The sequence below is a fragment of the Melampsora larici-populina genome (assembly GCF_000204055.1).
Source record: "Melampsora larici-populina 98AG31 unplaced genomic scaffold MELLAscaffold_16, whole genome shotgun sequence".
NCBI classification, from domain to species: Eukaryota; Fungi; Basidiomycota; class Pucciniomycetes; order Pucciniales; family Melampsoraceae; genus Melampsora; species Melampsora laricis-populina.
In genome coordinates, this window is record NW_006768780.1 from 609,028 (window position 1) to 631,739 (window position 22,712).

Here is a 22,712-nt window from a genome sequence, read left to right on the forward strand (position 1 = left end):
CCGTAAATTTAAAAAAATCAGGACACCCTTTTAGGTGTCCCAAATGCTGTTGACTGTATATTTGCAGGAAAAAAACACCGCAAAATTCCAGAAACTTGTCTGTTTTTTGAAAAGTTTCACAAAAGTGTTCTGACTTGAAACCCCTAATGTATGTACAGGTATATAATTTTCGGACTTTTTTTTCAACTGTATTTTTTGTGAACTACAATATTTTTGATTGTATTGAAAATTAAAGATTACCCCGGAAAATCTTTGATTTTCCAAACAACATGATTTCCAAACAATAATGTTTGGAAATGGGTGTTTGGAAAAATTGCACGCCCCATCATATATATAGTTTGTGTAGGTCAATAAGATATATGTACAGTCAAACCTGCTCAATCACATAATTTGGGTGGAAGACTTTTCCTATGCATTTTGACGGGTTATGAAATCCCGTTGTCAAATTTGGCAGTAAAAAGCATCAAGATTGAGGAATTTTTCTATGCATTATCACGGGTTATGCAGCTGCGCGGGTATGCAATTGCGCGGGTTCGACTGTAATGGACTCACAGAACAAATGTTCACAGATTTTCAAATCATTAAGAAGATCAATATCTTTTTGACTCAATCAGAGCTACAAAATACCTAAACCACATTCACTTCATATGATGATGAGAAGGATATTACAAAGTAGAAGGACCCTTTACTACACATGAATATAAACATCAATATAATCCAATCCCTTTGACTTGATTTTTTTCAAGAATGAATCAGAAAGGTATGAACTGAGCAACAGTAGGTAAACTCTTGACATCAATCAAATGAATCAAGTTCAATTCACCATTAAATTCATCACGAGAATAGATGCCAATCAAATTAGATTCATGAGTAGCTAAAACCATTAATTTTTGTTTAGGATCTTTACTAAAAGAAAAATGACGAGGAGTATGACCCATTAAATTAAGTTTCAATTCTTTTGGATTCAAATCTAATTTACCATTTGATAAATCCCTCTTGAAGATCAAAATCGAATTTTCTTGAGTCGGTTTTTTTAAATCGGTTTGACGAGTTGTACTATATAAAAACTTTCCATCAAAACTAAGTTCGATTTCACCTCCAGTAAATGTTGTATCTTCAGGATTAACTCCGGTAGGTAAAGTACTCAAGATTTGTTTGAGTTTGATGTTTCTTGATTTATTTGTCGAATTTTGATTCATTTCGAGATAAAGAATTTCATTCGATAATTCACAAATTAAATAGATATCTGTCCTGGTCTCATTGACCACAAAGAATATCAAATGACGCGGACCAGAACCTGTATAGTAAGCAGAAAAACAGAAACAGAATTGTCAAAAATGAGTTTCGGAATGATTGTCAATATGATGTCCAAAACATAGATGATTAGAATATCTACCTGGTTTGAGCTCAATAGTTTCAATTGGAGTAAGCTCCCCAGTTTGATTATCAACTGAATGAAAGTAAACTCGATCACCACCTAGATCTGTGAATGCTGCAACTTGACCAGTAGGCTTGTTCATACAATCTTATCAGCTTGAATCCACATCTGTGACCTTAATCAATATACTCACGTCATAGCGAGCTTGATGGATGTAAGCTGAGAAAGAGAAAATAACAAGATGCAAGATCAGAATATGTTTACAAGAACGAACTGATTATTTGTGTGTCAAGTTGAAATCATCCGAATATGACTCACAGTGATCTTGTCTTACGGGATGAGGACCTGTTGCATGATAACTGAACATTTGATCCGATTTATCCTTCGACTTGAATGTACCATCCGAGTTTAACTCATGACGACTAGCTGTCCCTCCTAAGCTGATGATATCGATAAACCCAATTTACACATCATCAATCAGAATGATCTTGATTGAGGATTTGATTTTTATGTAGAATCACTTACTATGAAGCCACAAGAAGTTGTGATTGATCTGGAGAGATATCAAGCGAAACTGTACCTGGACTTGATAAGATTCGATCAATAGGTTCAATCTTTAAAGTTTTCTTTTCTTTCGATTCAAGTTTTTGTAAACTTTCAACCAATCTAAAGCAAGAGATGCTTCCTGTATCCTTTTTACCATCTATATCGTTGACTTCATTTGAGCTTAAATTAAGATCCAAGTAAATTCAAATGTGTTCTGATAGTGATAATGATGAATTATTCAGACCGTTGTCTCACCTATAGAAGAGTTTCCCATCATGGCTTGTGGTAATCCAAGTTGGGGATTTTCCAACAATCGAATCGGTCAACGAATCCATCTCGACTAATTGTTGAATGGTTTCATCGAATTCAATGATCGAAATGATACCAGCATATCCTAGAAAAATTACATTTGAAACTAATCAGTCTTGTTATTTGTGGCTATGTGAATATAAAACTCACCTCCCACAATGATTCTGTGAACCATCTGATTACCATCCTTTGAGTTCAACCCGACCTTTGAACTAGATTTTTGCTCTTCAGTGGTAGGAAGTTTTTCGACTGAAGAGACCACTTTGATTGAATCAACCTTTACTACCTCGTGATTAAAACCCATCGTGCCTGAAAACCTTTGAAAGAAAAATTACGACACAGACAATTGCCGAGGTATTAGTGAAGAGTAGGTGGAGTGATCAAGATCAATCGATCGATCTTCTCAATTTGACCAAAAAAAATGTATGTTGAATGAATGGAATGCTTATAACTGCTATGTTCCACTTCTGAAGTCAGCAACATTCGAAGCAATTTGCAATCATGTTCGATCAACATAACATTGATGATTCCGAACGTTCATTGGAAGTTGAAAGACTTCATACTCAAATGCTTTCAAGTTGGTTTCTATATACCCTGGTTCGGAGAAAGCCTCAACCTTGCAGATTAGAGAAACAAGACTCACTTCTCGAATGTTTGTATAGGATATATCGAGGTAAATTATAACAAAAATCAAATCAACCAATCAACCAATCCTAGGAAATGCGAAATGATGAAGATGTGAGATAATATTTTTTTTGCTCGTAGGAAAAATGGTATGTAAAAACACATCATTGAAGCGTTCGAAACCAATTGGAAGCTGAACCTTCAAGTTCAATCATCGACAATTCTGAACTTTCAATCTGTTTTGATATGTATGATTATCACAGGAGAGCGACAGTATGATTGATAAATACGTTCGAGATTCCTTTTAAAGCCGAGATGACATCAAGTTTTTTGTCACTTGTGTCTTGCCGATTTGCAAAAGGCTACTTTCTGAAATGTAGCTCGGCTGACCTTTTTTGAAGATTTGGCGAAACGGGCCCTCACTGGCGTACATACTCCAACAAGAAGATTCACGAGGAGGCCTGCCCGCACGGCAATCGTCTTGGATCATGGATGTGATGTCATCATGTCCCAAAAGTAGTCCGAGGCGATATTCCGGGGCATTTCTGGCCCGGATCTTCTCGACTCGCGGTCCGAGTCTAACCCCAGGCCTCCTTGCCGGCCTTGTCGAAACAGCGCAGGTTCGGTGCAGTAAACTGCGCTGCGGGTCAGGGGTTGCATTGGAACACCTTGAACTAAAAAGGACTTGCTCAGTGAGGTTTTGATTGTGTTCTAATCTCCGAGATCACATGATAATACTTGGTTTGAATGTCTCAAATATGAATGCTACCTGTCTCAAGTACAATTTTCTCCAAGCTCAATGCTAGGTGGAATATCTTTCAAATGTGACTATTAAATGCAGTAGCTAATCCGCAACTATTCTTATGTCTGCAATGTATAGGGTGAAAAGAAGTATGTGTGATAATCATATTCAAAAGAGATAGCATTTGGAAACGTAGATGATAAGATGAAATCAATCAGCGTAGCGAGGGAATCAAATCAGTATATGCGGTGCTCAGACAGGTGATAATGAACCATAACACCGCTTTTTAACAAGAAGTCGAAATCGAAAGTTGGATGAAAAGGATTGAATGGCTCGGGTCGGCGGAATCTCTCAAATGTCCAGTCCAGTGAATGAGAAAAATATCCCCAAGTTCACAAGTTTCATCGATATGATACTATTTCCTGGATTCCATGAAACATCTCAGTTATTGTGATAATGAAGGGTGTACAAGCCTGCAAGCCTCGCTTTTCAACAGAATGTTTTCTTTGTTTGATAGAGGGGATCAATAAAAATCGAGTCGCGTAGGATTCGGAAGGTGTTATGTAGATCAAAGAAACTCCGACATTTAAGATGCAAAAATATCGATCTCCGAGTTTCTCCACATTTTTGTTTTTGATTCACCATTCCTTTGAAACTTAACTTTCAGAAAACTAAACCACTTCACCTAGCAATTTTCCAATCTTATTACTACTGTTATAAATATATATCGACTTTTCCCATAACTCCTCATGAAGTTCTCTTCTCGATCTGTCATTGTAGCTGTTGCTTCCATCGGATATGTTGCGGCTAGTACTGTTCCGATAAAGTTAACTCGAAATGGATCAATAGGTGACGCTATCTGCGGCTCTAGCGTTCCACAGATGAGGTTCGAGGATTGTAATGAGTGAGGAAAAAACAAATTAATAGATTCTCCGTTTTTGTATCTGTCTTGGATTGAATTTATTCTGATACTTTTTTTCTTCAACCTTTCTAACAATATTCTAGTGCGCTCTTGCGTCTTGGCGATCCTAAGGCACAGTTTATTCGACCAAGTCTTGCTTCTATCACCAGCACATTTAGGACTTGCAAAGTGACTGTCTCTACAACTGATGATTCCGACATTTCACTGTAAGAAAAAATCTCATTGATAAGTTGATCATAAAAGTTTTGCATCAAGTTTTTGTATTAAATTTGATTTTTTGATTTCTTTAGTTCTTGGGGACGTCTCTTGCGCGGTCCTGATCGTCAAAGTGGATACCAGTGGTATCTCCAACAATGTGGACCAACCGTAAGTCATGTGCTTTGGAAACGAAGTTGACTTATACAATTTTCTTGAATTCCGCTTGACTTATTTACCCTTTACATTTATTTAGCCTGGAAGTATTCTGACTGCTGGAGGAAGTCAAACATCACCCAGTTTTGTTCTTACTTTTGCTAGTGTGACGGTACAATGATGGATTTCATGTGGTCTATAACTTGTTTTTACTTATATTCGTGCATTCCTGTAAAGCCAAATCTTTGCTTTCATTCACATTGTGCTTTATGAGAAATAAGTTCATCTGAAATTGACATTCAAGAAAAGGAATTGATGTGTAATTATATGTTACTCTATAAGCGTGCAAATCATTGACATTTTTTCCTCTGTCTCAATCTCGTCGAATCCTTTCATGCAATGGAGCAAGATTGAGCTATATCCACATATCTAACTTTCAGCTCAAGCGTTTGAGAAACAAACAATCTTGAATTAAGTTTTCCTCTTGGCTTAAATTGTGTACTGATCATGAATTCTTGGTGGTGAACTCTTTAATTTCTTTCTAGCTGTAACACATGTCTCATCGATCCACTTTGAATTTTAAAGTCTTTTGTACATATGTATCCTCGAGAGAACTTCTATGTCATTCATGAAAACTGCTTTTAGGCCTTTTACTCCCAATTTTATGAGAGCTTGCGTACTATGCAACATTGGGTGACTCTGAGTTTTTTTCGAAAAAAAAAAATCATTGAGTGGATATCAAGATTACTAGACCACCACCCTGGCGGCGCAATCGTTTATCCGAACGTCGCGTGTCCTGATCAACAGCCGTGGACCAGAACTTCTCTTTGATATGTATAGATGATTTGGGATCGGAAAAGGTCTTGAGACTCGAATTGATCTGATTAAATTTCCATCAATAGCTTTCAAAGAATTGCTCAAATCCATCGGAACACGAAGCAGCACGTGGAAGAAACAGCACAAAAAACGCACCTCGCAGTAAAATATAAAGATGAGAAAATGTTTTACCTACTTGAGTTGAGATCTTCTAAGGGACGAACCTCTTATAAGATAGTCTCAGGAAATGTCTTGAATGTTGATTGTTGACTTTTGGGGCATACATGAAACTTTATCTCATTTCGATACGAGCAGCAACAAGGGTGGCAAACAGTGCTCCAAAGTGCTCAAAAAGAGGCCTGTCTTCCCTGGTTTCTTATGCGAAAGCAGCCCGTAGATCTCATTGATTCTAACAGGTAAATTCTTGTCTTTAGTCCATTTTCAGTGGAAATACTACACGCTATATCATTGTTCAATTCAATCTAATTACTTCTTGTTCTCTTACCTTTGTTCAACTTGGCGTCCCAGGATCGAGCAGAGATTGTTTGTGTGGAAAAGAGGTAAACTGTGCATCTCTCACTTCATCTCATACTTCTCCTTCAACTTTTTGGAAATCAGGTTTGACTTGTATAATGATTCTTGGCTATTCACAATTGAGTGCTCTGGTACCCAGTATCCAATCACCATCTCAACTGTCCTCTCTCACAAGTGATAAAGAAATGGTTACTGACTTCTTCCTATTTTCAGCTGATAACACCAAGCAATCTCATGCACATTCTTCAAAATTGGAATAATCAACTCAAGTCAGACACTATATACATTCTTGGTGTGAGTTGATCAAATGTATTGAACTGATGCATTTTTTTCGTTCCTTCATTCCTTTTCTTTTCAGGACAGCTGAAAACTTCTAAATACATTTGCTATTCTACAGCAAAATGAATTCAAAAGTCAGCCTCAAGGCCCTGGTCCTACTAACATTCATCCTAGGTGTACAGTGTGGTATCACTCCTTGCCGTCATGGTTGTAATAATATGGAGGTAACGCCAGAAAGGGAATATCAGTGCGGAAAGATTTGGCGGTGTGAACATAATAGGGGTCACACAAAATGTACCAAGAAATATAAGGTTGTCTCTGCGCGGTGTAGGACATGTGGAAATGAGGAAGATCCTGATGCCTGTCCATGGACAACAAAGGAACATGACCATATGACGGCATGCAGACCTACTTGTCCTAAATTTCAGGACTCATTATTTAACCCACTGATCACGGGTGACCCAGGTACATCAGCATCAAGAAAGAAGAAAGAAGAAGCTTACAACAAAATTTCTGCATCCATCCCGGATAATTGAGCAAGGAATTCAGGTGATGCCATTGCAACACTGGATCATTTTTGCATCTAGTTGTTATCTCTAGAATCTGAATAGTGTGATGCCTTGGGCAGTTAAATTGAACATATCAATCTGTGTCCATTTTTGGACTGAAGTGTCATTCAAACAGTTTCAAACAACTCCAATCTTTTGTTTTCATTGTCAGAAAGGAAAAATTGGGGACATCCTCATCTTCTTGTGGTGCTTTTTCTCTTGGTTTTCTGCCTTGATTGATGTTTCATTCTTTTTACAACCCATCTACTAGGGCATTTATCTTGTCTTTTTATCCCAACCCTGTCCAGTCAACAAGTTTAGTCCCTTCATCAGATTGTTCATCATGTCAAGGAGTTCTTTGTTGTTTTAGTATTCAATGTAATTGTGTTCATCAGGTATTCAGTCTAGTAAATTACAAGTTCTTCCACATTCAAGAAATCACATCTCAACTTCTTAAGTTCAACAGCCATCTATATGTCCCATGGGGTTCACATCTACGACATTGAAATAACTGTTGGCCATTTCAACTTTTGAGTCTAATATTATGCTTGATGGTTATCACAAACTGATTGAAAACTACATTGACAGACTTTTGAGTTGTCACAGGTTGTCACTAATGAATTCACCTCAATACACAGTGCCCTTTGTTTTTGCCCCCAATTTCAAACATAGACCAAGTTCCAGAACTCAATAGTGATGTACTTTGCTTGGCTTGTGAGTTCATGATGATTGGAATCACCAATTATTGATTAACCACTCTGAAGTCAAAGATTTCATATTTAATAGTAATATATCATCAACTTAATGAGGTATTCAGGGCTCCAGTCCTTTACATAACAGGGTTAGACATAATTGGTTCAAGTTGATAACAGATTACAAAATTGTAATGGATAGGCAACCAGTTGAACAATACAAATTAGGGTCACTATTCCTTTCAAAATCTCGATTGTTCAATCTAATTACATGTACACAACCTGTCCAAGCTTTCAGGCACAAGGTAATCAACTGAATATAGCTCATGATCAACCTAAAGCCCTAGACTCACATTATCCTGACAAGGGATCAGAGGAGCCCAAAGAAGTAAGATAGGATCATAGAATTTTTTAAAATTCTTTTGGGGAATTGCAAGGAGGGAGTCTGGAGATTATACCAAGAATGTAAATAGTAGTTCGATGCCAACAGACAATGTTCAAGAGCAGCCGCTCCGAGTCCTGGATATGAAAGTTGAATACCGCAGCGGTACCGAGACATCCCGCGGGGCTAAATACCGATAAACCGGCAGGCGCATGTTTTGGTGCAACGAGTAGCATTTGTTCACACCGCGGGAATTGATAAGTATGAAACTCGATTGAGCGAAGTTGCGGTGTCCAAGTCCGCAACTTCCTTCAATCACGGGTTTCGTTTGCAATACGTTCACATTACGTTTGCAGGTTCCCCTCGGGCTGCCCTGTATGCGCACGTCTAGTCAAATTTCATGTATCATGTACTATCCTGTTTTGTCACAATTCCGTCTCCCTCAGTTCCTTTCACATGATGATCAGAGGCCTCAAAAGGGACCTTAACCACACCAGTAACTTATCAACACGCTCATTCTTAGCTTGTTCTCAAATCCACATAAGGTTAACTCCAATGGTTCTTGAGTGACATCAACAACTTGTTGTATCGATCCTTTGAGATAGATCTGTTTATCATTCTGATTGAGGTATTTTTCCATACATGATCATCGAAACAAAGTCTAAACACAAATAAATTGATCAAATTCGAGATCGATTTCAAAGAACGATTACAAACAGAATCGAAATCGAACAAAAAAATGCAAATATAAGAATTAGGAAGAGAAAGGACAATCATAATCCTACATGTAGATTTTCTGATTAAGAGAAACAAGAGGGGATAGGTATTTGAATTAATTGAGAAAGATACATGATTCATAGCATGAAAGTGAATCAAACAAAGAAAGAAAAAAACGAAGGAAAACAAAGCTACAAGAGTAATTTACATAGAAATTTTATGATTGAAAAGAAATGTAAATGAGTTGATTTGTCAAAACAAAAGAAAGAATTCTAAAGAGTGAAATCATCATGTGTTTTTATGAAAACCTAAGACAGAAAAAAGGATTTCAAAAGAGTATCAGAGATTTGTTTTGGATTTTGATGCAGTGAAGCAGGAGTTTGTTTGACTTACGTTAAAAGAGGATTGAAAGTATCCACAAAAAGAGAGGACAAAAATGAAAGACGAATTTTTTCTTCTACTTGAGGATCTATGAGGGTCTACATATCTAAACGTGAGGGCAGCTCGAGGGGAACCTGCAAACGTAATGTGAACGTATTGCAAACGAGACCCGTGATTGAAGGAAGTTGCGGACTCGGACACCGCAACTTCGCTCAATCGGGCTTCATACTTATTAATTCCCGCGGTGTCAGCAATCGGCTTGAAAGAGACTCCCACCAAAAACGACAATTGAAGTGTTCAAGGCTACCTCTAAAGCTCAGAAGATCGGACCAAAAATAATGAGTCAATCGAACCAACTGAAACAATTATATTCTCAATTGAAAACTATCTCAAATCAATGGCCAACAGACCCATTAAGAATTCATCAATCAAACTTACAATTTAATCAATCACTACAAAAACTTGTTGATCGATTAACCTCAAATCCTTCAGTTTATTCTAATCAGAATTTAACGATTCAAGATCAAGTGAATGGGATTACTAAACTTACAAATTCTCTAAAATCTATTCAAAATGGAGATATCTCAAAAAAGGTTGTGATCGGATTTTCATTCATCAACAATTTTCAAAAAAATTGAGCTAATTCTTTCATCATCGGTTCTCTTTTAGTTTCCTTTCCCCGAATCTTTGAAGTCTTCAGACTCTTTTCCAAATCATTATACAGAATTAAAAGAAGGAGTCCAAAGAGCTATACGTGGTGAAAGTTTACCTTGGTATAAAAGATGGTTTAGATCACAATGAAAAAGACCACTTCCTGAATTCAAATCTCACGAAAACTCAACACCCTTCGGAAACTCTTTCTAAAAATGTTATCTGCCATCTTGTTTGATTTGATTTTTTTGTTTTTCAATTGTGATAAGATTATAAAAGGATATAATACAAAATTTAAATTTCCAAAAAGTCACTCATTTAACACAACCTCCAAATCAAATATTTCTTTGAAGTAAAATCAACTGTCATCGTCAACCAGGTTCATTCTTCCATAGGTTTTAAAGTTGAGTTTTTCTCTCTCGCATCTTCTTTTTCCAACTGCTTTTTCAGAACCTAGGGGAAAAAAGCATTGAGTGAGGTTAATGAGACTGTTCAAAGTCTACGAGAGAACTAAGACGAATGAGTCAACCAACCTGCTCTTTCAGAGTTTGAGCTGGATCTAAATCCAATGCATCAGAAGGTAAACTAGATTGAATTTCAGTTAAAGCGCCCTAAAAACCAAGAAAAATCAAATCGATCAAAAAGCCTTCAAAACAAAAAGTAAAATATCAGAAACACCTTACAGGTAAAATATAAGTAAACGAATCTTTTTCTAGTTTAGTTTCATAACCAATCATAAGTCCACATCTAAAACAATTAAACCTCCATTGTTTTTCAAATCCTTCATCCCTTTTCATCAAAATAGGTGTTTGATTCAATTGTGTATTAAGTTTATATGATCTTTTAGGTGAAATGTTTCGAATGATATAAGTTCCATCTATGGGTCTACGTGGTAAAAGATTTAACGGTTTATCTATCACTAACTAAACTTTCCATAAAAGAACAAGATATCTATATCAGTTTCTTTATCTTTCTATCTCAATTCTTGGTCGTAATCTTTGTTCTCTTGTTCACTTACTATAAATTCTCCACATAGACAATAATGTCTTGTACGGTCATCGGTTTATCAAGTTTTCAAGTCATCATCAATATGGGTGACCTAGTCAATCTTTTGGTTGGATTCTTCACTTACACTATTAATCTTGAAGTTGAATGTAATGCTTGTTTATCTTCACTAGTTGAAATTGCTGATCGCGAGACTACTTTTGGCATCTTCTTTGATTTTTCTTTCGAAGCTTGATTCAAAGTGGTTGACTTCTATTGACTGTATGCAGGCGATCAATAAATGTTATCTGCGGTACCGAAAGGTGCGAACTGTCGAGCACGTAATGTGGCCCGCACGGTGCCTGGAATCGCAGACCTGCGTCCGCCTGGCCAAAACATATGGTCGCCTTTCAGAAATACAGAATAAACACAAGAAATGCCAGATGCCTGGAGTGCAGGAAATTGGGAACCAGGAAAGCTCCTATGAAGGTTTATGGCGTAACCCAATTTTAGATTTTTGGGTTCTACACTACACACCAGTGGTCACCTGAAGGGGCAGAGCACTTCAAAAGATGCACAGAGCAAAGGGCTATTCCAAGATATGTGTCTGAGCTCCATTGCTCTGCTAACCGCGACTTAAATTGCACAGGCATAAATTTATTTTGGGCCTCCAAGGCCCAATTCCAAAGCTTGGCCTTTGTTACATTGATATATGTATCTTGGGAGCTAGGGATGCTACAGGGTTGAAATCATGACCCCAGAATCTCGTAAAATCAACACCAGAATTTATTTCACAAACCTCCAGAGGAGCTTTCCTGGGTCCTAGAATATTGGGGTGTTGTTGGAATTGGGTGCAAGCATCTCCCGACAAAAATGACCCAAACACCACCTTCTATCACACCAATCTGTACCTTGGGAGGTGGTGTCTGGTGGCTTCCTTGTATACAATGTGTATGTGGGACCTGCTCTTCTTGCTTGGAACATCCAAAAATTTACAAAGCTTTCACAAGGAGAGCAAAAAATCAAAGACCTAAATAGGGACAGGCCTACATATGGTTGTTACTCAAAGATTTACAAACACAAGAAAATGGTAAATGTGAACCTGATCCATAAAGTGCAAGAATTGTATCTATCAACATGAAAAGCAACCATTCTCACCTTTTGAATAGTCCTTTCAACATAACATCATCAAGTCTTGTCAGGATTTCTATACATCAATTGGCAATGCTTAATATTACATTCTCATGATAACTCAAAGATATTTGTGGTTATTGTGTGATATATAGCAACTATATTTTCAGCCTACAAATTCACTTATCCAATATACCTAAATATACCGCAACAAGTGTTCTTGGGATTTCAAGTAAAAGAAGTTGTGTACTGTTTCAAAACAACCCATGTATATCAATTAGTTTGAAAGTGGTTGAAATTGATCTTGAGGTGACTAAAAATCAATGGTATTATATATGATCAGAGAGCCATTAATGTGTTTATTAAATAGCTGATAGCCATTGTAAAGGACAATGAACAATTGCAGAAGACAAGTTTTTTAGATAGACATTGACACATCCAGACAAATTATTTGTGATTGAAGTAGAAAGAAAATGTCTCAGCACAAGCCGTCTAATTTGATTGGAATAAAGGTCAAAAGCACAATCATAAAAGTGAGAAAGTATCAATATTGTGAACATGAATTTGTTTGCAATCTAAAAAGATACCACTCCTATATCAGAGTTGTTGTAAGTTCTCCTCATCTTGCACTCTGTTTTGTTCACTGCTGGCCCTTAACTATTGCATTGTTTATGCTGACATATCCCAGTCAAGTGGTGCAAAGAAGCTTGGACAGAGTGTTAGATGAGTGTAGATGAACCTGAGTGACGGCCATAGATGTATGCATTTTGAACCCACTTTTGCAAAATTTTGCACACTTCCAACAATCCTCGCTCCCAAGGAGTGGTGCTCACTTGGCTGAAATGATAAACACCCCAGGGAGAAGAAAAGTGATGCAACTAGATGTACCCATTGCTTTCAAAGTATACTTACAAAAACCACTCACTGTATTTATCATGTCTCAAAGTTCATGAAGAATCATAATCCAGCACACCCATCAAACCAATTTTTTCATGACTCAAACAAAAGCCTTCAGAAACTTGAGTATTTGCAAGTAAGTAATGAAACTGAGACATCTCAGGTATGCCCATATATTGCTTAGCATGTGATAAAAAGTCCAACCATAAATTACATCAAACCAAAAATAAATTCACAAATGTAAAAGAAAACAATGATTTTTTTTACACACACACACACTTGATCATACTTCAAAAAACCTTCAAGTTTTCTTTAACCTTCTTCTTATATCAAACTAACCAAATCAATCACATCAATAAAACCAAGTTCTCTTTCATATTTGTCTTAGAAAACAATACACACACTCTCTCTGTAGTCTCTCCGAATGAAAGATCTTTGGATATTTTTTCCTTTGGTTAAATCGTATCTTCAGTATGATATCCAGCCCTGAAACAAGAAAAAAAATCCACATTATCAATTCATCAAAATGATCAATAAACCAAAACACCCCAGACATTCATCACAACTTCAAAAATCAAACCATCACTTACTTTCTCATCTCTCCTAATTTCCTACGGGCATCAACCAATTCTTTTTCCAATGTAACAATCGAAACTTGTACTTCCATTTCTCTTACCTAAAAAAACAAGAAACATCATCAATCATTAACAACTTTCAACACATCTGGAAATCCAAAAATCCAAATTTCTAAACACTGTTTTCGTCAATCTCATCAAATTCACTTACTTTGAATTCATGAACTGGCATTTGATTATAATCAATTCGATCTTTCAATTCTAAATTCTTTGCACTAATAGCTTTAACTTGTTTAACTAAAGCTTTACAAGCTTCAGTGACCGCTTTAGCAGCTAATTCTAACTTCATTTGAGTTTTACTCATCAATTCAGCTTTAACTCTAGAAGATTGAACTAATTGAGCCGTAGCTGCTGCCACTTCATTAGAAGCTACAATCAGCTGTTCTAAAGTATGAGTTCCATTGATGACTCCATCGGCTGTTTCGATGAGATAAGTGGTCGTAAAAGCTACTTGTTTTGCTGCTGAAATCAATCCTTCTGTCCATCGGTTATTCCGTTTATAAAACGCTTGAGCTGTAGACGATCCTTTTCCTTGTGCAACAATCTCACTTTGGGATTCGGTTGCAGCTGCAATCAATCTTGCAATCGCATTTGTAATAGCCAAAGAAGCAGCAAGAATCGCATCATGAACTTGGATCTCAATAGCCGTATGACGTTGATCTCTAGGTCTAGACATAAGTGCTTCAAGTCGTTTAGTCGCTTCTTCTATCGCTCGAGCTGCCATTGTCATTTCTCTATCAACTAATTCTCCAATCTCTCCATTCGTCTTAGCTAAATCCGTCGATCCTTTCGGAATTAATCCTTCAACAGTTGCAGATAAGTTTTGAAGTCCAGTACGTGTTTCAGCATTTCCTTTGACGACCATTTCTTTCCTGGCTTGTGGTGTCAACATATTCAATCGATAAGAAACTAAACTACTAAAAAACTTTAATGAAATATCTCCAGATGATTTTCCAACTTGAATCATTGCATCTACTGCTTCATCATTTGATGCAAACCTGGTGATCCCTTTAGTATTCACTAAAACTTCGGCAATACAATTGGCTAAACTATTAGATGTTTTGATCACCTCAACATGTTCACCACCCGGTGCACCATCTAGATATAATCCAAACACAGCTGCAAATTCCATGGAGATCGTTTGAGCTTTTTCAATCATAGATAAAGTATATTCAGGTGTAGCTGATTCATTACCAGCTTGCATGGATGATTCTAATTCATAGATCGCATCATCAATTCTAGAAACACATGCTTGAATGATCGAATCAATAATCGCATTTAATTTCTTTTGATTATCTAAAATTAAATTATCAATTTGAGCATTTAAGGCTTGATCAGTTTCACCTTGATTGAGTGACATGTCGGTCATTTGTCGAATCGTATGATCCATGCCTTCCTGTAAGATTAACAATTCTTGATCTTTTTCATCTGCAATTCTAGAGGCTTCTAAAGTCTTTTCGTCAACCATCCGTAAAAGTTCTTCAATTCGGTTTTGTTTACTCTACCGTCGATCATCAGAAAAAGAAACAAGGTAAGTGAGTGATGAGAATCCATCTGAACATCCAACACTCACCCTCAAGCTATCTTCGAGCTCATTCAATTGTCGGTTGTACTTGGCAATCACGCTCGATGTCTCTGAGCTACGTGATCGAGTCGCATCTTCTGCTCGTTCCTCGGCAAATCTCAAATCACGCCTCAATCGTTCGATTTCATCTTTATGACTCTGTTCCGAATCCAACCATAAGCCAACCAATCCGACAAAGAACCTAGTCTTGAATCATCACACTCACAGCCTTAAGTCGATCAACATCAAATCTAGCTCGATCTCGTTCCCGAATCATATCCGCAAGTTCTAGATTCTTAGCTTTGATATCCCTCTCCATTCGTTCCATTCGATCAATCGCTTCTTGAGCACTATTAGCTTTCAATTGCATTGCCTTAAACTTACTTAACATATCTAAATGTTCAGTTCTTAATTGTGAATAAAGTTTTGCCAACGCTTCATATTTGTTTCTCCATAAAGTCACTTGATCTTGTAGCGAATTCATCATCTCATCTTTCGATGATAATTGTGCATTGATGTTTTGTTGGACCATCATCATTTCATGTTCAAGTTGTTTAACTCTTCTATCATACTGTTCTAACATCATTTGATCTCGTTCATACTGTCCTCTCATCGCTAAGATCTCACGTTCCAGTTCAGCTACTCGACCCGCTGCCATGCCTGCCATCTGCTGTCTCATCAAATCATCTTGTGCCATTCTTTCTCTTTCAGCTTGCATTCGTTGCATCTCTTCAAAATCTCGTTGTTGTTTAGCTTGTAATTCAGCTTGTCTTCTGGCTTCTGCATCTCTTTCTGCTTGAAGTAAGGCTTGTTTTTGTTCATACTCTTTTAACATTCTTGCTTGTTCGGCTATATCAGGAGCCGGTGTTTCAGGTTTAGGTGGGATCGGTTTCACTTCTGGTGTCTTTGCTGGTCTTCTTGGTAATTCAGGTGCATCTCCACTATTCGTCAAGTTAGGTGGTTCTTGAGGAAGTTTAGGAACGTTGATGAGACCGGTAAGATACTTGAGATTACTACACTCGTAATAAAACTTTCGTAAATTAGAATGCTGAGCGTTGAATCTCTCTCGTAGAGGTTGAAGTGCATCCATTGCATCCGTACCTATTAAAGACAGTTGATTGATGAAAACCCAATCAATCCGGTCGATCAATCTCTTCATCAGATCATAAAAGCTTAAAATCAAATCCACTTACGACGATGCATGGCTCTCAACATACTAGTGATAAATCGATAAATCCCATAACTTTCCTTAACTTGAGGTACAAGTGCACTGATTCGACATTCATTATTAGTCGAACCGCGAAAGTGTGCAAAGATCAATTTTTGAAATGAATCGATTTGATCTTGAAGATTCATCAAATCTGTAATAGTTTCATAACTAAATCATTCAAAAAAATTAGAATTATTCAATATGATCAATTCTGAAAAAAATAGGACTCTTGATGATATGAAAATTTGATTACCCTTCATTTGGATCATCTATATTCTTTAATGAAATGTATTCCTCGTATTCGAATAATCCATTAAATTCAGGATGTTGTCTATGAAACCTAAGTTTAGCCAAAATAGTAGAAACATATGCACGAATCAAAGCACCATAACCTAATTCCACCAACCAAACCAAAAAAGAAAACAAGAGATTTGTTAGAAAAGTACCAAACTTGATAAACTTAAAAGACTTGATCTTGTAAAAAGATAAACTTACCTCTTAATCCATCATGGCCAATCGTTCTTGCACAAGTTTCTAACCAACCTGATTGTTGTTGTCCTTCTCTTACAGTGACCGGATGACCTTCTTGTAAAACTTTATGTACCATAATCAAAGCTTTAAAAGTTTGAACTTCATCACTTAAGATAGGTTGAACTCTAAGTCCTGTCCAAATCGATGCAGAAGAATGATAATCCCAAGTATAAACAATACATTCTATTTTCAAAAAAATCAAACCAAAAGTTATCAAAATCAGTAAGTTAATCTTAATTTGATGATCGATAATTTTTAAAGAAGAAACACTTGAGACTAAACTTCTAACATGTTTTTGTTTTGGTGCAGTTTCTTCAGGTGAGGTTGCTTTTTTAATATTAAGAGTTAATTCGGCTTCTGCTTTATCTCGATCAACAGGTCTAGTAGGAAAATGTTTTGATTCTTCTCGACTAAAGATCATCCAAAAGAAACACACACACACAAAAAAGTCAGATCTTGAGGTTCATTGTTTTTTTACCAAGTATCTTAAACTAATGGATTACTCAATAAAATCATTTCCACCAGTTCTTCTTCCACTACCGAACCTGAAGTTGAAATGAAGTTTTTTGTTCGATTAGATTCACCAATGTTTTAGAGAGTCTTGGTTGATCAACTCACATGCTTTAACGATTTGATCAGTTGAATTTGATGGGATTGGAAAGGTGTAAGCTGATGTTGATTTGATGTGGAAGTTGGGAGTGATATGCTGAGTTGAAGTTGATAAGTTGAGTTGTTTACATACAGTTGGATGGTTTGTTTGTTTGTGTAACTTCAAACTGTGATCCGCTTTAATAGCACCGCCACTTTAAAGTTTACACTGATCCTCCAACTTGGCACCTCTTGACACTCACCATGATATTGTACTTGAGATCCATCACTTCAAACAAGTCTTTACATCTGAGATTTCTATCAATATCTTTTGAAACAGAATCACCAAGATATTTTGCATCATGAATCAACTTAGCACTTGATGGCAAGGTGGAACAAGAGATGAATTGGAAAAAGTAGCAGTGAATGCAGTAAGAAGGATATCAAACAATGGATGAAAATATCTGAAATAGTCCCATGGGTTTGAATTCCCTATCTAGCTTCATTCTACAACCAACAAGACCATCTAATGAACTCTCAAATATCAAACATGGTCACATTGACAAGCATTCTAAAAGACAACATAACCTCACTGAATTTGTTTGTTCAATTTTTTTCTTTGCTCACCAAGACAAGGCTCTGTGCTCCTTGAGGAGACTGTATGGAGTACATAGTGGTACATACCAGGTGAAGACACCTGTTAAAGAATATCACTGCAACTCCACCTAGCACCATGTCAATATTTGTGTAGCACGTCGACGTGCACACACGGAGAGTTTTGATCTAAATCTCAAAGTCTTTTGGTCGGATTTAGACTGAGAGTGTTGTTGTGCGCCCTTTGTGAATAGTGGTTTATTCATAGGATTTGTGGAATCCTTTGTCATCAGCTGGGGTCAACTGATTTTCAATGTCCCAGTTGATAAGGGGAAGATGCACCTGTTGTGGAACCTCTTTGATGGGTCTTTACAGGGTCTAAGGAAAGTCTTTTGTGTGTGCACGTCGACATGCTACACAAATATATACATGGTGTAGGTGAATCATTATATGACCCATGGCACTGCTTTCAGGTGATCCTAATGCATCAAAATAGAAGAAAGCTTCTTATAATTCCATCATCAGAATCATAACATATCAAGAAATTCAGTTGATAAAACTCTCATGTAAAAATAAGTATCATCAATATTGTTTGATCAACTTGATCCTTGTGGTAGTTCACTGGAACATCTTCAATTGTGTCTAAAAAAATTAGTGGCCTAAAGTGTTGTTCTATCTCACCTTACCCTTATGTAGTTGATCTATCCTTTGTGTTTTTGTTCCTACAGCTGTTTGCATAAAAAATGCCGTCGCCCTTTTTTTTTTTAAGTTGCACTAGAAATTAACAACATAGATTCTACATAAGAGTAGCTGTAAGTTGATCATGATGTGCTGATGTGCTGATCCCCTTTTTAATCCCCCACCTCTCCGATTATACACCTTCTACATACCCTCTCCAATTATTCGAGTGACGCTTATTCACCTTATTTTGGCCATTGACCTGCGGTAGTTCAAGTGCCCTTTATACACATCTCACCGTTGAGGCTTGAAAAAGCGCTGATTTAGTTGTCCATTGCGATGCTGAGCTTTGCTTGCAACCATTCCAAAGGTTGAGAAAGCTTGTGCATCTCGAATACAAGGGCAGCAATACTGGTGATCTTTCAGGATCTTTCACAAACTTTGCACCCTTGAAAAAGTCGAGTACAGCCTACTACAGCTTATGTAGAATCTACATTGGTAATTTTTAGTGCAACTTAAAAAAAAATAAAAAAATAAAAGAGGGCGACAGCATTTTTTATGCAAACAGCTGTAATCCATTGATCATCATCTCTTTAACTAACCTCTTTATCCTGAACTTCTACCCTCAACAACTATCCGGTAATTGTACCCTAAAAGTGTCAATTATCTTGAAGAAATTTTACAGTGCTTAATCAAAACACTTAGGGCACATTCACTTAAGCAATTTCTGGTGAGAAATCACATTCTGCAAAATTTAAAGTGTTTATTTGGTGGTGCATGTTTCATTTTTGCATTAAAAAATTTACAGAATGTGATTTCTGGTCAGAATTTCCTTAAGTGAATGGGCCCTTAACATTGCTCTTTTGATATGAATCCTTAATTTATTAAACTCCGATTTTTCACTTTAATCAAAAATCAACCCTTAAATAGTGAGCTGCAAGATCCATTTATTTTTCCCAATGGTTCTATCTCTACTGAAAACTATCTGTAGAACTGTACACCATAACATTCTAATGGGTATGCTTGATGATGTCCATAGGTTTCCAAGGCTTGTATTGGTGGGGTTTTGAATTGACACTCAGCTCATAGGTTCATCTTCAATTCACAATATCCTTTGTGTACACCTGCATGTTGTGAAGGATCAAGCAACCAGGGAATGACTGGTGATCCAATCCTGTCCCTTGATTTCATTCATTCCTCATCTTAGAATTTAGGTTGTGGAAACTGAGCGTGATGGTCCGGTTTGGATGTCAGTTTGAAGCCAAAAAAATGTTCAACACATAGGACGGAGTTACTTGTCTGTTAAATTGTCTGGATTTGAACTCTTCTGAATACTTTGTAATCCAAACATCAAGCAGTGAATGAAAAAGAAAACAGCAGTCAAAAGATAACCTGGGAGAATCAAAATCAACTAATCTTGACCTGATAATCTTAAACCAAACAAGTTGGATTCCATTTGAACAAACCTTAAACCCTTTTCAAACCAACATCAAGATAAACCTTTCATCAAGAAATCAATCAGTTTAAGTAGATTTCATATATTTTTCAAATTGATTTGCTCCACTTGTTTCCCAAGCCGATAAAATTAAATTGACAATCGAGTCAATCCCTTCACCATGTTTAACAGACGTAAAGATCGTTGCACCTCCATCTCTCATCTTATCTGAATCTTTTCTCATCACTTCTAATGAAGCTCCAACATATTCAGCTAAATCAATCTAAGTGATCCAAAAAAAGATCCACAGAATATTATTATAGTGGTTCAAGTTTTTGAAAAAGAGAGGAATGGTGAGATTTTTTGGGCGGGCATTAGAGTATTACTTACTTTGTTGATGACTAGTAAATCACTTTGACTGATTCCTGGTCCACCTTTTCCTGTTAAAGAAACCAAAAAAATCATCATCCAAAACCAATCAATCAATCAATCACTCTTGAAGTCGGTTTTGTGGAAGATGAAAAGATTGAACCCAACTTGGAATTTTATCACCACCAGCCACATCGATCACATAAATAATATAATCAGCCAATTCTCTCGAATAATTAGCTATATACCACACCCAATCCCCACCCATCCCACCAAAGGAACAAAAAGCAAAATCAAAACCCGACTTTCAAAAAAGTGAACCATCTTTTCGTACGTTTTTTTTCGTTTTTGACTTACCAGCTAAATTATCACCACCACTTTCAATCAATAATAAATCACACCCGAACCTAAGTTGTAAGTTTTCCAAAGCGTTTAAGTTTGCAGAAATATCTTCTCTAATAGCTGCATGTGGACAACCACCGGTTTCGATGGCGATGATTTGATTTGGGTTTTTTAATGCACCCTTCGAGTGTAAGAAATCTCGATCTTCTGGTATAAAGATATCATTTGTTAAAACCCTTTAACAAAAAAACAACATGAATCGGGGTAAGTTAAAGTTGGATTTGAGAACTGGAAAGAAGGTTTGTGGAATCTTTACCCTAGTTCGTATTTATCTCTTAGTTTTTCACATAAAGCTAATGTTAATGCAGTTTTACCAGATCCAACTGGTCTACCAAACCAACATCCAATCCTCAATCAATTCTCAATTCTGTTTTTTCGTTTGAAACTGATGAGAATCTATTAGAAACCTTCAACTTACCCACCAATTCCAATAGTAAAAGATCTTTCAATCCAATCTCTACCACTATAATTTGGTAAATCTCTTTCCGTAAACTTTCCAGGATGATTTAAATGTTCATGTGTATCTAAACCCCAAACCAAAAACCCCAAGAAAAAGTGATTCAGTAGGATTCAGTCTTAAATTTAGATTTTGAAAGAGTGTAGGAATCCACTCAAGACGACCATGATCGATTTGATGAGTATGTGAATGTTCATGAGAATGTGATTCGGTTGGATTAGGATTAGTTAAACCCTGGCTTGCTTTCTCGAATCTCATTGTTTTTGGTTTGGTAAATCGTTTAAATCGGATTGCAGAAGAAACTTGATCGATGTCCTTCGATGACAGTCACTGATCTCAAAATCAAAGTCGTACAAAATAAAGTTTAATTCTGTCCAAACAAACTACATAATCTTATTTCATGCTTTTCAGTTTCTTTATTTCCTTATACAGTACTTTTGTTTCTTGTTAATCCTCAGTTTAGATCTACTGCATACAGTAGGACTCAGGAATGATTCAACAGACGGCTTTAATGAAAAAATCTTAGAAATGGTCAGAAATTTCACATTTTGCTCAAAATGATTGGAATGTAGCACAGTCGTGGACTTGTGAGCCGGAGGTGAGGTGGTGATATCTTGCCAAACCCCATGATATGTTATGAACCCATGAAAATTACCTTCTCCTTCCTTCTCCTTGCACAAAACAATCCCTCTTGTTCCAAACTACAGCCATTTCAAGAAAGGTTGACAACTTTTTTTGGAGAAAGTTGTCTCCGCAGCGGGTAAAACCAGAGAAAAAACTTGATTTACAGGTTTATTCTTTTCTGTATTCTTCCAATTAGCGGAGAGACAAGATTGGGTGAGGGACAAAACAGGACAAAACCCGGGTTTTGCACATTGGCGAGATTTTCAAAAAAAAATCAATCTTTGTTGAAACAGCTGTATTCTCTAGCGCCACTGCTTCACAAATCACTTTGATGTCACCTCCAAACCTCCATGCCAATTTATTATCTATGACACCTGAGATCACAGAGGTGATTCTCAAATGGGTCCTTAATATTCCTCCAATTCATCAAATTCATCAAAACCAACAGACAGATACCACTTGCAACCAACCTGACACATGACCGCTTGAAAGATTTTGAAAGACAAGCCACAGTCAGTAAAATATCTCAAGATCTTCACCACTCTATTCACCTTCATCCAGACCCAAAGCAACTATCATTTTCCGTGTTTCTTGGTCAAATACTACCTCAATGTGTGATGATATACTGTACTGACATTACTACATATCCTTGCACATCCGAAGATCTTCCCTTGGGTGATATTCGATTGATAGCTTCCGTTAATCGTGAATTCCGTCAAATCGTCTCTCCTTATCTTTTTC

At 36.8% G+C, this 22,712-nt stretch overlaps 6 protein-coding genes across 6 annotated transcripts; 2 read left to right on the top strand and 4 right to left on the bottom strand.

Moving 5' to 3' along the window:
• Positions 1-752: 752 nt before the first annotated feature.
• On the bottom strand, positions 753-2,537 carry MELLADRAFT_85965 (uncharacterized protein; the record flags this gene model as incomplete). The annotated part of the gene is made up of 6 exons (XM_007409590.1): positions 753-1,297; positions 1,397-1,525; positions 1,697-1,813; positions 1,959-2,104; positions 2,180-2,318; positions 2,384-2,537. The coding sequence occupies 6 exons, from the start codon at positions 2,535-2,537 to the stop codon at positions 753-755; spliced, it is 1,230 nt and encodes a 409-aa protein (XP_007409652.1).
• A 1,811-nt stretch (positions 2,538-4,348) lies between these two features.
• Positions 4,349-5,053, top strand: MELLADRAFT_106077 (uncharacterized protein; the record flags this gene model as incomplete). The annotated part of the gene is made up of 4 exons (XM_007409442.1): positions 4,349-4,485; positions 4,605-4,727; positions 4,812-4,887; positions 4,973-5,053. 4 exons carry the CDS (start codon positions 4,349-4,351, stop codon positions 5,051-5,053), a joined length of 417 nt encoding a protein of 138 aa, XP_007409504.1.
• A 1,570-nt stretch (positions 5,054-6,623) lies between these two features.
• On the top strand, positions 6,624-7,037 carry MELLADRAFT_106078 (uncharacterized protein; the record flags this gene model as incomplete). The annotated part of the gene is made up of 1 exon (XM_007409443.1): positions 6,624-7,037. The coding sequence occupies one exon, from the start codon at positions 6,624-6,626 to the stop codon at positions 7,035-7,037; it is 414 nt and encodes a 137-aa protein (XP_007409505.1).
• Positions 7,038-10,351: 3,314 nt separating this feature from the next.
• Positions 10,352-11,084, bottom strand: MELLADRAFT_85966 (uncharacterized protein; the record flags this gene model as incomplete). The annotated part of the gene is made up of 5 exons (XM_007409589.1): positions 10,352-10,360; positions 10,406-10,483; positions 10,556-10,795; positions 10,891-10,918; positions 11,005-11,084. 5 exons carry the CDS (start codon positions 11,082-11,084, stop codon positions 10,352-10,354), a joined length of 435 nt encoding a protein of 144 aa, XP_007409651.1.
• Positions 11,085-13,339: 2,255 nt separating this feature from the next.
• On the bottom strand, positions 13,340-17,699 carry MELLADRAFT_85967 (uncharacterized protein; the record flags this gene model as incomplete). Its single annotated transcript, XM_007409588.1, has 13 exons — positions 13,340-13,370; positions 13,475-13,560; positions 13,671-15,020; positions 15,093-15,242; positions 15,310-16,184; positions 16,277-16,461; positions 16,547-16,685; positions 16,789-17,007; positions 17,107-17,234; positions 17,328-17,369; positions 17,443-17,445; positions 17,567-17,593; positions 17,641-17,699. 13 exons carry the CDS (start codon positions 17,697-17,699, stop codon positions 13,340-13,342), a joined length of 3,294 nt encoding a protein of 1,097 aa, XP_007409650.1.
• Positions 17,700-20,207: 2,508 nt separating this feature from the next.
• On the bottom strand, positions 20,208-21,514 carry MELLADRAFT_85968 (uncharacterized protein; the record flags this gene model as incomplete). Its single annotated transcript, XM_007409587.1, has 7 exons — positions 20,208-20,402; positions 20,510-20,559; positions 20,657-20,728; positions 20,846-21,066; positions 21,147-21,239; positions 21,309-21,414; positions 21,502-21,514. 7 exons carry the CDS (start codon positions 21,512-21,514, stop codon positions 20,208-20,210), a joined length of 750 nt encoding a protein of 249 aa, XP_007409649.1.
• Between the last annotated feature and the right edge of the window lie 1,198 nt (positions 21,515-22,712).